The 18,549-nt window shown below is 52.8% G+C and overlaps 3 protein-coding genes across 12 annotated transcripts; 1 reads left to right on the plus strand and 2 right to left on the minus strand.

Moving 5' to 3' along the window:
• Nucleotides 1-4,856: 4,856 nt before the first annotated feature.
• JMJD6 (jumonji domain containing 6, arginine demethylase and lysine hydroxylase) lies at nt 4,857-10,069 on the minus strand. 6 transcript variants are annotated; one of them, XM_037157742.2, is made up of 7 exons: nt 9,763-10,069; nt 8,864-9,252; nt 8,310-8,596; nt 7,479-7,576; nt 6,888-6,976; nt 6,049-6,187; nt 4,857-5,269 (listed from the first exon to the last, which is right to left on the minus strand). In XM_037157742.2, exons 1-7 carry the CDS (start codon nt 9,985-9,987, stop codon nt 5,138-5,140), a joined length of 1,359 nt encoding a protein of 452 aa, XP_037013637.2. In that variant the 5' UTR covers nt 9,988-10,069; the 3' UTR covers nt 4,857-5,137. The 6 variants fall into 6 exon arrangements, with proteins under 6 accessions (XP_037013637.2, XP_037013638.2, XP_037013639.2 ...); XM_037157743.2 differs by lacking the exon at nt 6,888-6,976 and having other exon boundaries at nt 7,441-7,576; XM_037157744.2 differs by lacking the exon at nt 4,857-5,269 and having other exon boundaries at nt 6,055-6,187; nt 6,888-6,981; nt 7,441-7,576.
• Nucleotides 10,070-10,462: 393 nt separating this feature from the next.
• METTL23 (methyltransferase like 23) lies at nt 10,463-14,967 on the plus strand. 2 transcript variants are annotated; one of them, XM_037157749.2, is made up of 5 exons: nt 10,463-10,617; nt 12,524-12,628; nt 14,039-14,276; nt 14,361-14,445; nt 14,589-14,967. In XM_037157749.2, the coding sequence occupies exons 2-5, from the start codon at nt 12,545-12,547 to the stop codon at nt 14,752-14,754; spliced, it is 573 nt and encodes a 190-aa protein (XP_037013644.2). In that variant the 5' UTR covers nt 10,463-10,617; nt 12,524-12,544; the 3' UTR covers nt 14,755-14,967. The 2 variants fall into 2 exon arrangements, with proteins under 2 accessions (XP_037013644.2, XP_037013643.2); XM_037157748.2 differs by having other exon boundaries at nt 10,535-10,617; nt 12,524-12,611.
• A 231-nt stretch (nt 14,968-15,198) lies between these two features.
• On the minus strand, nt 15,199-18,437 carry SRSF2 (serine and arginine rich splicing factor 2). 4 transcript variants are annotated; one of them, XR_005084268.2, is made up of 4 exons: nt 17,853-18,437; nt 17,277-17,587; nt 16,149-16,246; nt 15,199-15,638 (listed from the first exon to the last, which is right to left on the minus strand). XR_005084268.2 is itself a non-coding variant. In XM_037157750.2 (3 exons), exons 1-2 carry the CDS (start codon nt 18,212-18,214, stop codon nt 17,284-17,286), a joined length of 666 nt encoding a protein of 221 aa, XP_037013645.1. In that variant the 5' UTR covers nt 18,215-18,437; the 3' UTR covers nt 15,199-16,246; nt 17,277-17,283. The 4 variants fall into 4 exon arrangements, 2 of the variants coding, with proteins under 2 accessions (XP_037013645.1, XP_037013646.1); XR_008390542.1 differs by having other exon boundaries at nt 15,199-16,246; nt 16,896-17,587; XM_037157750.2 differs by having other exon boundaries at nt 15,199-16,246.
• Nucleotides 18,438-18,549: the final 112 nt, after the last annotated feature.

Here is an 18,549-nt window from a genome sequence, read left to right on the forward strand (position 1 = left end):
CGTTTCCGTCCACCGGGACCGCCCCTGCAGCTTTCCACTTGCGCAGCCTCCTAGTAGTGTAGCCGGGCACCCCCCACGGCAGGTTTCTGGAGTTCCGGTTCTCGGGGTCAACTCTGTTCCCGTTCCAAACCCTCTGCGCAGAATTCTGGACGTCTGGAAGGGTGGAATGAGGTAAAGGGAGTCTGCTGTTTTTCTCTCTGCAGATCCTTCCAGGATCTGTGGCTGAAGAGTGCATATTTGAGATAAATACGTTGTTACCCAAAACATGATTTCTTTACCACTCCCAGCCCCCACTGTAGTTATTTTAAACAAACAGGGGGCTGACCAGGTTTGTCCGGCCCATGGGAAACATAAGGCCTCCTGTTGAGAAGAGCAAGGTCTGGTTTCTGCTGAGGGTGCATTCAGTGCTGTTTGGGGAAATCTGCCATGTGCCTGAGCTGAGGTCTGATGTCCACTCAGATGCAGGACGGAGGGATTCCTTTCGAATGGAAGGTGCAAGTGTGCCCTCGGGCTTCCTCCCGTCCGGCCAAACAGGGCTCCACAACAGGACGAGATCACCGTCCTGCCGCGTCACGGAAATATGAAGGGGAACAGGCAAAATAAAATAAAATCAAATCTCAGTGCTGGTTGATGAAAACAGCCCCGAACGGTAACATGTGGAATGGGGCTCATCTCTTGGCTACTGGATTTTGGCCACTGGGGGACTTTCAGCCAAAGTGCTTAGGCCTCATTTTTGCCCCCATCCCTGTTGTTTTAAAATACATATGCAAGAGGTCCCAATGTGGAGGCCAAAACTCGGTTACCATGAAAAGAAACAAGGATGAAACAATGCCAAAAACCCAGCTCCGAATCAAGTGGCTTTATTTACAGCGATGAACAAGTTTCAGCCGAGCGAACGCTCAAGGGCTGACCCAGTGGCGGGCGCACCGGCGTTCTGTGCTGGGCCCTGCCACGAGAGGAAGCGTGGTGAGGGCAGGAGGCTCCACACTCAGCAGTCAGCCCCAGTTCTCTGGCGCCCAGGCACCCGCGAGGCAGCGAGCCGGAGGCTGCCCTGGGGGAGGTTCTCCTGGGCGCCTCAAGGGGACGGACAGCTGTTCCCAGGTTTTGAAGTAACAGTGAGACAAAGTTGAGGGCCACCGCCTGAGCACACGGGACCCGCGTGACAAGCAGCTTATTTGGGGAAGGGCTACAGCCAAGTCAAGGAACCTGAGTGGGATGCTTATTTGCCTGCCTCCTAGACAGCACTTCTTACGACACGTATGCAGCACACCTGTTCCAGCCCGCATGCTCGTCTGACGTCCTGAATCACACCCACGCTGACCACAGGTAGGTTTGTAAAGCACTTCCACCAACGACTCGCTTGTTGATCCTTAAGTACTTTCCTCGAATGTGCAAAGAAGCCCCCACTGTCAGGAAGACAGCCCCCACTGTCAGGAAGACAGGTTCACAGGCCCTGACCAGCAGCCCTGTGAACTGTGTGCTGCGGCCTGCGGGGCTCCGCCAGGTCAGGAGCCCCTGTTCGGAACGGCAGCGTCTCCAGCACCCAGGACAGTGCCGGCAGGCGAACACGTTGAATGCTTGATGTGAATAAATGGGCATGTGCAAACATGAACAAAGTGTGAGCAAAGTTCCTGTTCTGGGTGTCACCTTGGACGTCACAGTGCTCCTGAAGACCCGGAGGCCCCTGTGTGCAGCCCTCGAGGCTCCCGGCCGATGGAAGAGTCTCGGCGCCTCTCCCGTTCCCCGGTGTCCAGGCCCCCACTCTCGCCCCACTGCCCCTCCCCATCAGCCACGCGGTCCCAGGTCCTTCCTCTCAGGACCCGGCTGGTTGGTTTTAGAATTAGCTGGAGAATGCTCCCTAAAAATGGTTTGACGTCGCACCCTCCACTTCACTGTTGTCGACTACACTTGAAACAGCACCTCAAGCCAGGTGGGCAGCGGGTTACCTGAACCCCTTGTTCCCGGGCCTGCCGGGCCTCCCTGGTCCTGATCGCCCAGCCCCCACTCCACGCCTTTGCCGCTCTCTCCCCATCTCATCCCTGACCCCTTACTTCTGGGTGTCCTTTATCAATCGGGGGTCACTTTTGGTATCTGGGGAAACGAAACGGGGTGCCTAGTCTTTTTAAAGAAGATTTTACTTATGTATTTTTAGAGAGAAGGGAGAGGAGAGAGGGAGGGAAACTTCAATGCATGGTTGCCTCTTGCACGCCCCCCACTGGGAACCTGGCCCGCAACCCAGGCATGTGCCCTGACTGAGAATTGAATAGGGACCCTTTGGTTCACAGGACGGCACTCAGTTCACTGAGCCACACCAGCCAGGGCTGGGTGAAGCTTTTTATTGTACGTAAATGGCCAAGTCAGGAAACACCACTGGGCAGAACATCCATCTCAGTTTGAGTTTTAAAAAACAGAGTCTGTGTCAGACTCTAAAAACAAAAACCCAGGCAGGCCAGAGACCATCACTCAGGCTCTGAAAGGGGATCGTCAGCCTCAGCTTTGTGGATTACTGAGGACCTGCCACTCAGGCCGGGGGAGGGGCCGCTTGGGGGAGGGGCCGGCTAAGTGCAAATTGCCACTAGACCATCCCAGCCACTGCTACGGCTCACTACGCCCCCTGGCGGCAAACAGCCTTCAGTTGGGGTATTTTCCTCTAATTCAGAGAGGAGCCCTTGGTATGAGTTTGAGAAGAGAGTGAGTAGGAGAGCCTGATAGCAATCCTGGGGGTAAAAGATAAAAGCATTTTCAGGACGGCAAGAAACGTTCTTTGAAAAGGAGGAGGAACACCACTCAGATATTAATACAAAGAGACGACGGCTTCAGGGTTTGACCTCGCCCTCACCCAAACACAGGCCGGGCCACTCTGGCACCAGGGGCCCTGCTGCTTGGCAGGGGATGAGGGGGGCAGCACGGGGGCAGGTAGAGGGACAGGTGCCCAGGAGACGGTAGCAGCGCTCCATCCAACCGGCCACATATTTAGGCGTTTTAGGACAAAGAAAACTGGACTGGGGCACAACGGGGGCAAGTCTCCTACAGAGTCACACGAGCAGCCCAGTGGCAGGAATGTCAACCAATTTGTTAAAAACCCAACGCTGAGCAAAGAAGCCTAGATTCGCCTGCTTATGCCTATTTTCAGGAAGGAATTTGGGAGGCGCTGGCACACGATGCCAGTCTGGCACACGGCCTCCACCAGTGTCCCTAACCCGGCGCACACACTCCTGTCCTCCGGGGCATCGCATTGACAGTGCCTTGCCTGAGTTCCGACCCACACAGTATTTTCCCGGGGCATGTCCTTGACAGCCTCTTCCTTTTTATGTAGGTGAGGGACAGATTAAGGCAAGCAGATGATTAAGGAGGGCAAGAAATGGAGCCTGTTGGTCGACTCCCAGGTTTTTGTAGCAGAACTGGCTAGAAGCCTCAACAGCTCCTCACGAGGAGGCACAGCGTCTCTGAATTTGTTCCTCATGTGACGCAAGCCACCCACCAGATGCTGTGGAGGTCCCACCAACAGGGGCGACGACTGTGAACTCTTACAGCCTTGGGGGCATCGCTGGGCAAATGGGGACGTCGGGAGGCAGCACACTCAGGGCTTCTCAGGTGTCATTTGTCCCACACACAGATCCAGTCCACCCACTCGTCAGCGTGTCTGCGTCCACACAGCTGGCTCTGGGGACGGTGCGGATTCGCAGTCCAGCAGCCTTGTGGTCGACCAGCGTGGTCTTACAGGAAACGCACAGAACCCTCACCCAACCTCCGGGTGTTCCACTGAGCTGGCCGAGTTGCGACACTTAGCAGTAGAGACAGCATTTGACCAAAGACAGCCTTGGGCCAGAGAAGGATGATCCCAATTCCAAGAAGACAAGAGAGAAGGGGGGGCCACATGGAAACCGAGCTGGGTGGCCACCAACAGCTGACACACGAGCCAGCTCAGGGAGTCTCTTTCTACGTGCTCGGGGGTGAGCAGGGCCTCCGCCAGGGCCCCTAAACCGGCCAGGGAAAGCGCACCTGCCTGTGGTCAGCATGGGGACGGCACAGCCGCGTGCAAAGCGGGAGGACAATGTTGCCACAGGCCCCCCAGGCCCCTGTGTCGAAGCGATGGCAGGGCTTTCTCTAGAAATTGTTTTTACGAAGGACAGAGCCACACCTCACGGGCAGACACAAGTCTTCAATGACGGAAACCCAAGACGGCCGTGCAGAGGGCATCTCGGGCTGAGACACGCGCTCTAGTCCCGTCAGGTCACGTAAGACACCTGCTCTTCCCCGTGGAATTCCAGGAGGAAAACACGACAGAAGAACGCACTCAGCTGCCCACAGACACAGAGCAGCGAACAAGAGCGCTGCCTAGTAAGCGGTTAAGGACTCTGGACACTCGAATGCCCATGAACTCCAGCCTTTCACTGTCTTCCAGGAACCTCGCCCCTTATGCTCACACATGGAACGCAGGGCTGCGTGGCCCAGAGACCCTGGGTGCCTGAGCCACCAGCCTTCACCGTGGCCAGCACCAGGGCAGGTGCTGCAGCCTCGCCTTCACTGATATCACTGAGTTTTCACTTCCTTAAATCAATTCTGGGTTTTTAATGTTGGAGAGATGATTCGGATTTTATTCAGAAAGTCTGAGTTCTCTGCCTCTCTCCAACTTTGCCCGCCCGCCCGTCAAAGCAGCCAGAACACAGTGGGAAGAAAGGAGCCACGCTTCAGGCCTGTGCGTGTGGGGAGGGCCCAGCCTCTCCCCTCACTGCTGCTGTGACGTCCCATCGAGGGTACAGAGCTGTGCGGCCACTCCTCTCCCACAAGGCCGCCAGGGGAGGAGCGACACAGGAAGATCCTGGTGTTCTCAGAGAAAAGAAAATTCAAAGGTGTAAAATGCATTTCATTTTTATTAAATAAGGTAAAGAGTCTCCTTGGCACCGTCCACACAGATCCTCGCCTTTACGCAAAGAACAAGCCACGTGAGTTTGCGCCAGTAGCGGACAAAGAGCTACTGCAGCAAACACTAAGTGAGCGGGCTCACTCCAGGAGCGGCCTCACTCGCCGGCCCCTGCCGGCCCTCCCCGTGTCTGCAGGAGCCGACAGGCCGCCCTCCCTGGGCCCTGCCCCTGGCCGAGGCACGTCCTCCGACACAGACCAGAGCCGAGCTCGGTCACCTGGAGGAGCTGCGCTCTTTGCTCACGCAGTCATCTTGGGAGGCGGTGTCCCCGTTGCCCACCATGCTGCAGGTCCTCCTCTTCTTCCTGCGGTGCATCGTGCTGTCACCTTCAGAGCCCGACTCGCACTGGACACGGGGGAAACACAGGGACTCAGCCCAGTGGAACCTCAGCAGACAGCCTGCACGCCGTCCACTTCCCCCCGAAGCAGAGCAGCTGCCTGTGACCACCCCACAATCCAGCCGGGGCAGCCACCGCCCTGAAGACTCCCAGCTCCTATAGAATGAGAGTCTTCCGGCAGGTGGCCGGTGCCCCCATGCTGGCTAGTGGTGGGGCCATCCGACACCAGAACAGCCGCCGTGAGAACGAGTGCGGGCACCCCAGGTCTGCGCCCCAGGGCTGCACTTGGCCCACGCTGCCTGGGGCAGGAAGGTGAGCACCACTCTTACCACTCACAACACCCGCCCCGCCCTGCCCCGCCCCGAGGAAAGACAGAATCTCAGAGAAGCACTCAGGGAACAGAAACTCTACCAGCAAAGGGCGCAGGACGTGCTCACCCAGCATTAGGGAAGCTTTCAGAGGTCCCTGCATTTGCTGGGTCTCTAGGCTCACAATATACCCTCACAGGGCAAATTCCTGACCTGGACTTTGTGCTCAGAATGCTCACAGTTTTGGTTTTTGACACCTCTGTTTGCTGGCTGTGTGGTCCCAGGCCACTGACTCACTGAAATCCTCAACTACTCTTTTAATCTCTTGAGACCACTGTAGTGATTCACAGACATGGAGCTACAAAGTGGGCAAAAGTCCCTCCACGGCAGGAATGATGGCAGTTGGGGTTCACCTCTTTCCCCCGCCTGGATGGGAGGAGGGAGCGTGGCCTCTGGCTTCTTTGGGGAGCAGACCTCACCTCCGAGTCCGAGTCGGATGAGCTGGAGCTGGAGGAGCTGGACGAGTCGCTGGAGCTGTCCGAGGCAATTCCCGTGGATTCCTGAAGGTCAACGGAGTCCGCCAGAACCGCCAGCTCGGGGCGCTCCTGCTTCAGGATCCTGAGGCACAAGAAACCTTGCTCTCAGTGCCGGGACCGGCAGCGACGCCTGCACACAATCCAGACTCGGCCGGAGACCGTCTCTCTCTCAGAGGCACCCGGGACTGCCAGGTGCGCGTTCGCAAAGAGGGCTGCGGAGGAACGAAAGCCCTGGCCTGCTGCTCAGTCAGGCTTTTCCCAAAGCAAACTAGCTCCAGGTGACTTCCCGCCGCTGCGCGTGGGCTGGGGTGCGCCTGCCGGGAGGCAGCGTTGCCGTGACCTAGTCTCAGTGTTTTCCCCTTGGGGGAAAGCCTGTCGTCCTCACTTCTCCCTGAACTTCTCCTAGCTCACTTTTTTAACCTCCCTATCCACACAGCTCAGCGCTTGGCAGCTGGAGTCGGGCCGGTGAGGCTCTGTCTGCGGGAGGAAACGACTAGGTCTGCAAGAAATGAGAAGTGTCAAGTATAGAGAGGGCCCCTCATTAGGGACGAAACGGAACCGGACCATCGGAGGCCGAAGCCCCCCCCCAGGAACTACGTGGCGTCCGCTGGGACTAAGGACAAAGACCCTGCCGCAGGTCAGGCCGACGGAGCACGCGGCAGCCTGCAGGAGGGAGAAGTGGGCCTCAGGTGCCTGTGAGTCTGGGGAGGATGAGCCGCCACCCCTGCTGGCCCTCTCAGCAGGGGGGCTGAGCACTGAACCAGACGGCATCCCTCTCTTACCCCGAGAGCTGGTCCCTCCAGGTCAGGGTTGGGACACAGAGGCACGGGGTGGCTGGGGGTGGCGTGCACTGCCGCTGCCCGTGCTGTATCTGTTCTGTGGATAAACAAAGGAGCTAAGTCTCCAGGGCAGTGACCTCACTCGCAAGAACTGAAGGTAGTAAGTTCAAATGGGAATCACGCCTCTGGGTAAGAAAAAGAAACACCCAAAATAAAACCCGAACAAAATGGCTTTCTCTGCTAGGGCTAGCTCTGGGGCGGAGAGGATCAAAAGCAAACAACCCTCCCCCCAAAATGAGAAACAATCCCAATTACAACCACGTTTTGACTGACTGTCTTTGGTCAGCATGCAGAGCCTCCGCCTGTCACCCGCGGCTGGCAGGCACCCTGAGCGCGCGCCCTGCTTGGGCTCACTCTCCTGCGCCCAAGTGCTCGCAGCCCTGCCTCGGCCGGGCCTGCCTGGGCTCAGCGGGCTATCGCAGCAGCAGGCCCTTTCTGTTTTATCTCTGCGGCGGACATCGGAGCAAAGCAAGAGAAAAAAGAAAATGTCTCTCACCTATACCATTTCCTGGATAACTTTGGTCTCCCTCTTACCGTCTTGTGCCACACAACAGGGAAGTTGGTGCTGCTGGCAAAATTCTGGGTGATGGCGATGGTGGTGTCAAGGTTGAGAACGACGTGCCACCAACCTCCTGAAATCCAACAAGCGAATAGTTCAGTGGGCCGGGCTCTGGACACAGCCATTGTAATACCAACTCCACGCAACATCTACCGGGAACTTCGGAAGCAGGGGGTTGCCAGCCCAACCCCCTGGGGGCTGCTCCTGATCCCAGAGGCACAAGGGACCTGTCCGTGTCACTGGAGTAGGGCTGTGCCTGCTCGGTTTGGGATTGTCTACGACTGCTTTCCTGCTACAGGGGCAGAAAAAGTGTGTCCTCTCCTGCTTGTCCAAATCAGTGACCCAAACCATGAGGGCGGCAAGTTCTTCAGCCTCTCGTAGGGGAAGGCCTGACCGAAATCCCTTTATTTGCCACATGTGACCCCTTAGAGGCACTGAGTATGGGGCTGATTCCCTGCCACTAAGCTCCAAGTCGCAATTTCCTGACTCAACCCACCCAATACCACATTGTATCAAAACCCCAATTTACAGAGATTACAGAAAACATTAGGTCAACACCAAGGATAAAAATGAGAACTTTATATGCAGACAGTTTGCCGATAGTCATTATGTACTCAGGTGATAAGAAAGGTGGCAGTGGCCCCCTCAAAACTTGCCAGCAGTGACCTATCACTGTCAGGTGGGCACGGGCCAGTTCATTCAGTCTCTGTCCAGAGGGATTTCTTTGACCCGCTTTATAGGTAGTTCTGCTTCAAACCAACAAATCATTAAATTCAAGGAAAGACCCTGTTTCAGCTCTTCTATACCTGGCACAAACACAGTCTCTCCTGGTTTTTGCAAGATTTCCAGGGGTTTGAATTCAGGTGGCCAGGTGGGAAGCTGTGTCCGGGGATAAATGACGTTGAACCAGGTAATAGCTTCATCTTGCTGGTTGCCTCCTTCTTCGCGGGTCACCTTGATGAGCTCCCTGGGCGTGCTGGTGGGGAAAAGGCACCAGCGCTTGTGGCCCTGAACTAAGGCATTCCAGGCACTGGTGCCCAGGGGGTCAATGTGAATTCCGGTTCCAGAGCGTGGTGGCCCCATCACAAACCACCTAAAGGATGGACAGATCCAAGATGGGAAGAGAAATTAAACTGTATACACACACAGCACAAAATAAGTATGCAACTTTATATACTGCACTGTTATCTTTGTTTCAAAGACCACACAGACTTTGGGACACACGAATGCTGAGTTGCACGTGGACTGACCCCTAATGGAGAAAAAGGGTCACCGGTGCACCAGTGCTGGACTCAGAAAGGGCAGCCGACCCAGCCGGCTTGCAGGGACTGTCGCAGAGGACACTGTGACGGTGCCTCACCTGTAAGGGGGCCGGCGCTTCTCCCCTGCGTACTGGAAAAGATCGTCAGTGAAGAACTTGGGCACCTTGTAGTCTTCTAAGAGTTTCCTTCTTTTGGGATGTTCACCGTAGCTGCTGTCAAAAATGTACAGGGGGCTGTCATCTCGAGTGCTCTCCATGTACTCAATATAGTATTTCATCTTCATCTTCACGGAGTAGCCATCGTTATCCTCTCCGCACTTGAACTTCTGGTTCCGGTACTTTCTTTTTAGCCGTTCCAGAGTCCATTTCTCCTGCGCAGACCAGCCCTCTTGGGCACTGAGCAGAACCACGGGCTTGTAAGGTCTTTCGTATCGCTCCACAAATTCTTCCACCGACAGCTGTAGTGCGTCTGCCCTCTCCACATTATCCTGGGGGAATCAGAAAAAACCTATCCAGTTAAAAAAAAAATCAAGCAAATAAGGGTGTCCCCAGGGCCAGTTAACAATGACATACCTAATGAGACAGATTTTTGTTCTGGCTCTTATGGGTTTGGGTGGGGGGCAGGGGAAGGACCTGCGTGAATGCAAGCACGTTGTAGCCTGAGCCACCACACCATGGGCGGTTTCGAATCTCCCAGTTTTGTGGCCTTTGACAGCCAGGTCCCCGAGGGACTCGCCGTCCAAGGAGATCAAGGGGCGACAAGAGTTCTCTTTGAGGGCGCCAAACGCGTGAGAGTCCAGGTGCTCGGGGAGGGGAAAAAGGAGACACTCCCTGGAACCATGGCCCCGATGACCCCGACGACCCCGACCTCCGCCAGGTGCGGGTGAGCCCATCGGAACCCCGGAGTGCCGCGCTGGGGGCCCGTGGACTGTGCCCTGGCAGAGGGGCGCGACCGCCCGGGGACGCACATGCCCGGCCCACGGTCCCCGCACGCTCACCACCACGGCTGCCGGGTTCAACGAGAAGCTCTCATAGTAGTTGTGCCGGGTCCAGTCCAGCGAGTCCTTCAGCTCCGGGCGCGCACTCCGCTTGGCCTCGCGGATCCGCTTCTTGCTCTTGTGGTTCATCCTGAGAGGGTCACCAGCTGGTTCCGCGACGACCTCGGTGCAACTCGCTTCCGGCCACCAAAGCGCCCCTTCCCGGCCCAGGCTGGGGCTGCACATAAACGCCCTACGCCTTTAAAGCCTCCTTCCAGAATATTCACTCCCCAACCACCTCCCTGGCTTCGGGTTGGGCTTGCGGCTGCCGTCTTCCCCGCCCCCCAGCCTCTCCTGGCCGGCCATTGGCCTCGGCGCCTCTAGGGCCCGCCTTCACAGACGCCGGGTTTCTGCCATGTTGGGAAGGTCCGGCCTGCCCAGGCGCCGTCGCACTGCGCCCGTCTCTCTTACTCCTGCTTCCTGCCACGTCACCTCCGGCCGCGCGCAGCATTTCCGCAGCGAACTTCCGCAGGCGCGCCGCGCGGTCCCCTGTTCACCTACTGTCCCCAGGCTTCGGCTCTGTTCTCCCATCGTTGTCACTCTGTCGCCCGAGGGGTGGTTCCCCCCACTCTTGCCGTAGGGCTTTAGGGGCCCGGCGGGCCCCGCGGTGCCGGGGAGGCGGCCCTGTGGGCCCAGGGACCCCGCGCGGGCAGCCTGGCCGCGCTGCGCCGTCCGCTGGTGCCGGTGCTCCCGGGGGCCGCCGACTCTCTTCTGGGCGGCCGTGGTCTCCGTGGTCACTTGGTTCTCGCCCAGCGCTTTCGGTTCTCGGAAGAGCAGGGAGCGGAGGGGGCGGTGCTGGAGGTCTGCGTTCCGCAGGTGCGTGCAGCTGCACTCGCCAGGAAAGGTCTCCGGTCGTGCACGCCCTACCTGCCTCAGGGGCAGTTCCAGGCTATCTGGGTGGTGGTGGGCGAGGGCGGGGGCGGTCCGCGGCTTCCCGCCTTAGCATGGACCGAGCGAAAGCCTTGGTATGAGGCCTTTGGAGTATTACATGTCTTTTAGTAAGGAATCTGGGGGCTTCGCCAGGAAGGACACCGAATATTCCTGCCAGAAAAGTGGAATTCTTGAGACCTAATATTGCCTTTGATCGTTTTGAAGGGCTTCTTAATCTTTACCTGGGATCGGGGCTTCTAACCCTTTCTGCCTGGGGTTACAGGGAGAGAGTAAGGTAAAGTTTTGGGGTTGGTATTCACGTCTTCCTTTCAGCTCACAGTTGCCCTAAAACTCATAATTGTGCTTTACACGCATTCGGTTCTCAAAGCACTTTCACGTTGTAGTGTTTCCTTTGGTTTTAACAGCAGCCTGTGACGTAGGTATTAGTAATAACAGTTTAAAGGTGAAAAATAGTTCCAGTAGGACCCATTTCTGATAGTTTCTAATGCCTTCACCTTGAAATACCCGTCTGGATTTCTTCCCAAATTCAGGGAGTGAAGATCCTTCCTGTGAGAACAGAGGCCTCTTCTTTTATCTGCACAGCTTGCTCTGGTCAGAAATCCTTCACTGCCCTCCTGGGTAAAATCTACCAGGGCAGGCACTTTGGTCTCTTACTCATGCCGCAGCACTTATGGTTAGAACAGTACCTCACATATTTTAGGCACTAATATTGATTGGGTTAAGTTCAGACCTTAGTTCCTCCACCTTTGATATTTTGTAACCTCAGCCCCCTTCCTACCACCCCACCAGGGGCACCTTTGAGAAAACAAAGACTTCTGATTTAATAATTGCTAACTGTATTCTTATTGTGTGCTTGGTACTGTAGTAAGTTTGCATTGAATTTTCTACCCACCCCATGGGATAGTATTTTGCAGTTGAGTAAACTAAAGCACAGACTTAAGGAACTTGAATGAGGTCACACAACTGGTAAATTGCAGATCTGGAATTTGAGCTCCAGCAGGCTCATCGCAGTTGTGAGCTGTGTTGTCTTGCCTCGCTAAATACCACACCCTCACAACTCCATGCCTTTTCAGAGGCTTTGTGAACTTGTCTGCCTTCTTAAACCCTTCAGGATGCAGGTGCACTTAAACCTCTTCTAGGAGGTCTTCCTAGGACTGTACTTTCATTTGCATACCAAGTTATGCTTGTGCTTAAAATCTTCCAGTGTCGTCTTGCATTTCAAATAAAAGGTAAAAATACAGTAAAATAAACTATTAAAAATAATGAAAAGCTAAACTTCCTGTGGCCTTAAAACCCCCAGGTCTGATCCCTGCCTTCCCTGTGATCTTTACGTGCACTGCAAAGCCCTACCTCCAACCCCTAGGCTTGGGCTTTCTGTTGTCCAGCAAGAGGCGTCTGTTCCTGCTTCGGGGCCTCTGTCTGAATCATCCTTTTTCCCTATCTAGGGGTGGCTGCTGTACCCTGCACCCCGGGCCACCCCCCAATACTCTTGACATCACCGTTTTATTGTGTTGATAGCATTCTCATAAAACAAAAATACCTTTATTTGCTTACTTATTGCCTGTCTCTCCCTAGAAAGATAAATAGGCTCCATGATAGTTACATCCTCAGCCTCAAATAGCTATTAAGCCACTAAATAAATGCTTATTGAATAAAGAAATGAGTGAAGAGTGCTAATTACCACAGGGTATTGCAGTTTTAGAGCCTCCCACAGGGTGTGAATTGGGGAGTCTTTTTGTAATGGGTGTCAGTGCCAGGCACCGGGCCATTGTGTAAACAAGCATTCAGAGCGCAGCACGAGTTATTGACAATACACAAAAATTCTTTACAGGTCCTGCATCTCCAGTATGGCATGTACGTTTGGCCCTGTGCTGTGGTCCTGGCCCAGTACCTGTGGTTTCACAGAAGATCTCTACCAGGCAAGGCTATCTTAGAGGTAAACGTGCCCTCAGAGTTTCAAAAAAACTACTCAGATTTAAGTCTACATGCGGTTCGCTTTTGTGAAGTACAGAGTGAGGCCAAAGTAGGTTTACAGTTCTGTGTAGAAGTTTATTCTCGTATTATTTTCCATACAAACTGAAGCTTTGTTTTCCCCACACTGTATTATTTTTTTTAATGTTTGTTGACACTACTACAGATGTCCATTCCCTTTCTCCCACTGTGCCCCCCTCCACTCAGCCCCCACCCCCCACAGTGTTTAAAATCAGGAGTAACTTGGCTAGCTTGTAAGGCATGTGAGCAAGAACAAATTTTACATTTGTAAAATGTTAAAAAAAAAAAATGGACCAAGACAAACTTTTACTATCTGGCCATTTATAGTTGCCAAGCTTTAAGTCTGAGTGGAGGCCATTGGCTGATTTGGCAAGAGAGCAATCAAGGTATTTCCCCATTGGGCTCCAGCACCGTGTCCTCCTCCCAGAACAACTTTCCCATTGCACAGATCTTGAGATCAGATTTAAAATGGGTGTCAGGCTTTTTCTCAACCGTGATGAGAGTCTCTGTGTGACTTGAGACTGGTGGACGCTTGGAGAAATAACCTTTCGTTGTTTGCAGAGGTGGTAACTTTGCTTAAATCTAAAGCTTAAACACAAACCAGAAGCTTAAAAACACCTGATTTTTGCTGAACCTATAAATGAAGGGTAGAGAAGGCATTTGGCCTTCTGTCCCCCAACCTGGCACTCGTTAGGCATTCAGAAAAACTGAGAATCTATGCCCATCCTCAAACTGGGAAATGGGAAGCTTACTTCAATGTTAACACAAAGGCAGTCCCTGGTATTGGTTCCCCCTGATGGAAAATCCTTCTGTAGCAAGCCACACTGTAGACCCATCAGGCTTCTATTCACCAAAACCAGTTAAAGTCAGTACTGCCCTGACTGGTGTGGCTGGGTGGGTTGGGCAGTGTTCTTTGGACCAAAAGCTCCTGTTTGATTCCAGATCAGGGCACCAGACATGTTTGTCTCCCTCTTTCTCCATCCCTTCCCTTCTAAAAATAAAAGATCTTTAAAAATATAGTACCAACTGGCTGTGCATGTTAAGTCACTCAGAGCTTCCAGACACCCAGTATCCTATGAAAATGAGAGCCAAGTGTCCCAGACTACTTTCCTGGGCTTGTCAGCAACGACAGGGCTGTGGAGTTTGGGAGCACAATCCATTGTGGAATACAGGGCCTTGTGTGGGACTACAGCTGCCCTTTGACCCCATTAATAGTAGTCATAACTCTTGCCCTAAATGCAGAGCCCAGGCATTCTACAGTTTAAAGCATTTTTAAAATGGGGAGCTATCAGCTGAGACCCAAACTCTTTGCATTTCTAGACCAACTTTACAAGGTGGTCTTTTAACCTTTTAGATTGGAGCTGGAGTGAGCCTTCCAGGAATTACAGCTGCAAAATGTGGTGCAGATGTAACACTGTCAGACAGTTCAGAGCTGCCTCGCTGTCTGGAAATCTGTCAGCAAAGCTGCCGAATGAATAGCCTGCCCCAGGTACGCGTCATAGGACTAACATGGGGCCACCTGTCACGGGACCTCCTGGCTTTGCCACCACAAGATATCATTCTTGCATCTGATGTGTTCTTTGAACCAGAAGGTAAACCTTTTTTGCTCAACAGTAAATGTTACCAGAGTTGCAGTGTAAGTAGAAATCTATTAATAATAAGCCCTTTCTTCCCAGATTTTGAAGACATTTTAACTACAGTTTATTTTTTGATGCAGAAGAACCCCAAGGTCCAATTGTGGTCTACTTACCAGGTGAGAAGGTAAGCCCTGTCAATCCTGGTAAACTCAATGTTTATTCAGTTGAATTAAATCTCACTAACACAATGTCAAAGGATAAAATGGAAAATGCAGCTGAAGCAACACAGGAAAACCCTAGTTTTTAAAAACAATTTATTTCTCTCAGTGCTGACTGGTCACTCGAAGCTTTGCTCTACAAGTGGGATATGAAATGCGTCCACATTCCTCTGCCATCTTTTGACGCAGACAGAGACAACATAGCAGAATCTGCCCTCCCAGGGAGACACACTGTTGAAATGTTGGTCATCTCCTTTGCCAAGGATGGTCTCTGAACTACACCAACAAGCTGTTTTGGGACAGTGTCAACACCAATTAGCAACCCGGCTTGCCAACTGGGACCCAGACCACTTCAGCCTCTTGGACAATAGAAGCAGCGGAACTGAAGATGGTCCAAACCGTTGGCCTTAGATTGGGGTGGGTCACCTAGACAACATTCATGGGCTACGTAGCCATTAAACAAATTAAAACACCTATTAAGAAAAGGACTCATTGTTCGTAAATTATGAAATTAGGTGATGACAAAGGAGTACCTCAAACTCAAAGTGCTACCTTATGGCATCAGTTTCAGGGGTGACGGGTTCTGAACTGGCATTTCCACTTTTAAAAAGTCAGCTAAACATTTTATTCTCATACATTACAGTCAGTAACATTCACAGAAAATTGCACAGGTCTTTCAAATAAAGGGAGGAAAAAAGACAGACATATTCTGAAAAAGCTAACACCAAGAAAATGTTTTAATTAAACTATAGAAACAATGGTTATAGTACAGAATATTTATGAGCAAAAAAGATACACCATGTTTTAAGTACTTACAAAGTTACAAACCATTTGCTTCCTTAACATTTTTCATATTTTAAGTTCATACATGAAGATGATCATTTTTACCATTTGGTGGAGTGGGGGTAGGAAAAAAAAGGTGTATTTATCACCAGCTAGATGTGCTCACTGTATGCTCCGTAATTTATATGCAAGGCCCGGGTGACTGGAAGTGCAGTTGTCAGGCATTTTAATAAACTGGACAGCCATTTGTTTCTGCACGACAAGGCATCTTTACACAGGAGCAACCGGGAGAAAACAGGAAACAGCCAAGCACTCTGCACTGCAACACGCCACCTTAACAGCTAACCAGCATTACTCAACTGCTACACAACTGCGCCTAGTGCACAAAAATACACAAGAGAAGAGATTAGAATTGTGTTTGGTAAACAATCCTTAAAAAAAAAAAAAAAAAAATCAAGTCTTTTCACCTGAAGTCTTTATACAAATTTGGGTTCAGATTACCATTTAGATCTGTAGGCAAGTAACATAAACAAACAAATTTACACCGTTTGTAGGTTTTTAATTCTAAGGAATGAAGGCAATGCTGAGTCAATCTCTTGACAGCTTTAGGCTGTGCGTAATGGCTGCATGTTTCCTTAAAAGTCAGGAGGCCACAAATTTGGTTTACCAATCTGTTTAATTTCAAACAAAAAAAGTCAGCACTATATAAACAAAAAAGAAATTTTACCTCAAATATCCAAGCCAATAATGAAATCTGAAGTTCGTTCACCTCACTAAATTACAAGAAATTTGAATAACAGCAACAAAATGGCACATAAAATGAAGCTTGCCACCTGAGACAAAGCTTGAAACAAGTAAAAAGTTAGACAAAATGTTACAAAATAACCTTTTTCAATAGCCAGTTGCTTGTTCCAAGGACTCTGTGATGGACTGAGCATGTGGTCCTTCTCCCCAAGGTGTCTGTCACGTTGCTTGTCGCCACATCTAGGTTTGAAAAGAAGCAAGTTCAGTTTGCCCCCCAGCACGGCCGCACATGCAGTGCACAGGGCTTCAACCTCGGGCTGGTACTTACTAAGTAAGGCTCCGGTGAAACAAGGCGGTTACAGAAAGGTTCCACCCGGCCATTCTCACAATTTTTTAAAGGCCCAAATTAGGAAATATTCACAAAGGCTACCATCAGCATTTACAAGTTTGTGCTTTCTTGGCCAAATAACCAAGATGAAAAATATTAAGGGGGGAAAAAGAAAAAAAGAAAAGAAAAAAAAGGGGGGGGGGGCTGTGTCCAAATAGCCAAACAAAACAACGTGAAATCAGAAAAACCAGTCTATGTTTCAAGATAAATTTAGTTTTCAAACAAAACTTTTGGCAATTGAGAACAATGCTTTAACATCTGAGCTACTCAGGGCCCTTCCTTGTAAAAAATAGGACCAAACAATTTGAGTTAAAGACACACTATCCTTTCCCCACCCGGTGCAATACCTGCAAATTTTTTTTGGGTTCCAAAGTTCATTGCTTCTTTTTTGCGATTCGTTTGCCACATCCGTTAGAATCGTTTATCCCAGTCAGTACAACAATAGTTGAACTGACAGTTTTCTCTAAGAGGATAGTGCATCTTTAACATTTAAAGACAAACCTGCTCCAATACACGCCCACAGAAACTGGTCCCTGGAGGATCAGCCAAATCAGTTAAAATCTGCAATACTGGCCAATATTCTTTTATCAAACAGGAGACCGCAGCTTTAAAGGGGAAAATGCAGACGTTGGATAAAAACAGCAAGAAATAGTCATTTTCATTAATAGGTCTCAAACAGTTTATGAAACAGCCATAAATATCTAAGCTTTACACACATCCTTTCTGCAGACCCCTCTCTTCCGTATCACTCCCAAAGCCGAGTTAGCGCAGAGCAGCACTCCCAACATCGGGAGTCATTTTCTACTAACACGGACCAGAAAAGCTATCCCAAACCCCATCTCTCAGCTCGGGTCATGTGTCTCGGATCCCCGTGGACATTACCGTTTGCTTAAGAGGACACCGCTCCTTCCTCCTCCGGAGACTTGGGGGGACTCTTGGAGCGCGACCTGGACTTGGACTCCCTCTTGGACACGGGTGGAGGACTCCTGGACCTAGACCTGGATCTGGACCGCGAGCGAGATCTGGAAACCGAGGAGGACTTGGACTTGGATCTTCGCGCCGACCTGGATTTGGAGGTTGACCGCGATCTTGAGCGAGTGCGAGACCGAGACTTGGAGCGGCTGTAGCGAGATCGACTCCGGGACCTGGACCGGCTCCGACTCCGGGATCGGCTGCGGCGACGCCGCCTCGGGCTGCGGGCGGAAACAGCAAGCGTCAGGGCTCCGCGATGGGCCGCGCCCCGCCCGCCCGCCATTATCTCGCCGCCAGGCGCCATTTCCCTGGCCGCGCGCCGGGGTCGCTCAGGCCTGGAAAGGCCCGCCCGCCCGCCGCCGCAGCGGGGGCACCGCGGGGTGGTCGGGTGGGTCGCAGGATCGCGGCGAGCGACCGGGAACTCGGCCCGCCACCACGTGTCTCCGAGAACCTTTGTGAGTCAGCTCAGGGCCCCTCCCCATTTACCTGCGGCTCCGACGTCCGTAGCCGCCACCCCCGTACCTGCGGGGTGGCGGTCCGCGGCGGCTGTGGTGCGAGTCTGGGGGACGGCCGTAGCGCGCCATCTGCACCCGCAGCTCGCGGCCATCCAGGACGGCCCCGTCCATGGCATCCATGGCGTCCTCAGCGTCGCGCTTGTCGTGGAAGCGGACGAAGGCGAAGCCGCGGGACTCCTTGGTGTAGCGGTCCCGCGGGATATACACGTCCCCGACGCGCCCATACTTCTCGAAGACGCGCCTCAGAGTGTCGGGCGAGGTGCGGTAGGTCAGGTTGTCCACCTTGAGGGAGGTCATGCCCTCCACATCGGGAGGCGGACGGCCGTAACTCATGGCTCGAGCGAGTCGGCCGGGCCCTCAAACTGCGTGCCTAAAAAAACTAACGCCCTGAGCGCGTTCGGCCGAGGCGGCGGCCGTTTCCCCACACTAGCTGGGCTCGACGCCGCGCCTCGCCCCTGGCAGTTGGCTTCCTCGTGGAAACGTTTCTTAAAGTCCAACAAACGACGAGAGCGGCCTACTACCGCAGCACAGAAGCAACTGGGCAAGCGGCCAACCCCAGTGCATATTTATAGTCCTTCTCACAAAATGGCGCCCGCGCCACCCACAAATGAATCCTCAGATTGGCTGGTCCCGCAACGTGCCTGCTGCGTGCCCCGCCTCTTTCTGGC

The sequence above is a fragment of the Artibeus jamaicensis genome, unplaced genomic scaffold, assembly GCF_021234435.1.
Source record: "Artibeus jamaicensis isolate MK-2021 breed Jamaican fruit bat unplaced genomic scaffold, CSHL_Jam_final contig_2259, whole genome shotgun sequence".
NCBI lineage: Eukaryota > Metazoa > Chordata > Mammalia > Chiroptera > Phyllostomidae > Artibeus > Artibeus jamaicensis.

What these genes read in the sequence shown, in the direction of transcription:
- JMJD6 (XM_037157742.2), bottom strand. Translation starts at nt 9,987, where the DNA reads ATGTGCAGCCCCAGCCTGGGCCGGGAAGGGGCGCTTTGGTGGCCGGAA. An exon ending in AGAGACTGTGTTTGTGCCAG is followed by an intron (nt 7,577 to 8,309) that starts GTATAGAAGAGC and finishes GTTGGATTTCAG; the next exon opens with GAGGTTGGTGGCACGTCGTT. An exon ending in CTGTTGTGTGGCACAAGACG is followed by an intron (nt 6,977 to 7,478) that starts GTAAGAGGGAGA and finishes TCCACAGAACAG; the next exon opens with ATACAGCACGGGCAGCGGCA.
- METTL23 (XM_037157749.2), top strand. Translation starts at nt 12,545, where the DNA reads ATGTACGTTTGGCCCTGTGCTGTGGTCCTGGCCCAGTACCTGTGGTTT. An exon ending in CAGGCAAGGCTATCTTAGAG is followed by an intron (nt 12,629 to 14,038) that starts GTAAACGTGCCC and finishes TTAACCTTTTAG; the next exon opens with ATTGGAGCTGGAGTGAGCCT. An exon ending in TGTGTTCTTTGAACCAGAAG is followed by an intron (nt 14,277 to 14,360) that starts GTAAACCTTTTT and finishes CTTTCTTCCCAG; the next exon opens with ATTTTGAAGACATTTTAACT.
- SRSF2 (XM_037157750.2), bottom strand. Translation starts at nt 18,214, where the DNA reads ATGAGTTACGGCCGTCCGCCTCCCGATGTGGAGGGCATGACCTCCCTC. An exon ending in TACGGACGTCGGAGCCGCAG is followed by an intron (nt 17,588 to 17,852) that starts GTAAATGGGGAG and finishes TTCCGCCCGCAG; the next exon opens with CCCGAGGCGGCGTCGCCGCA.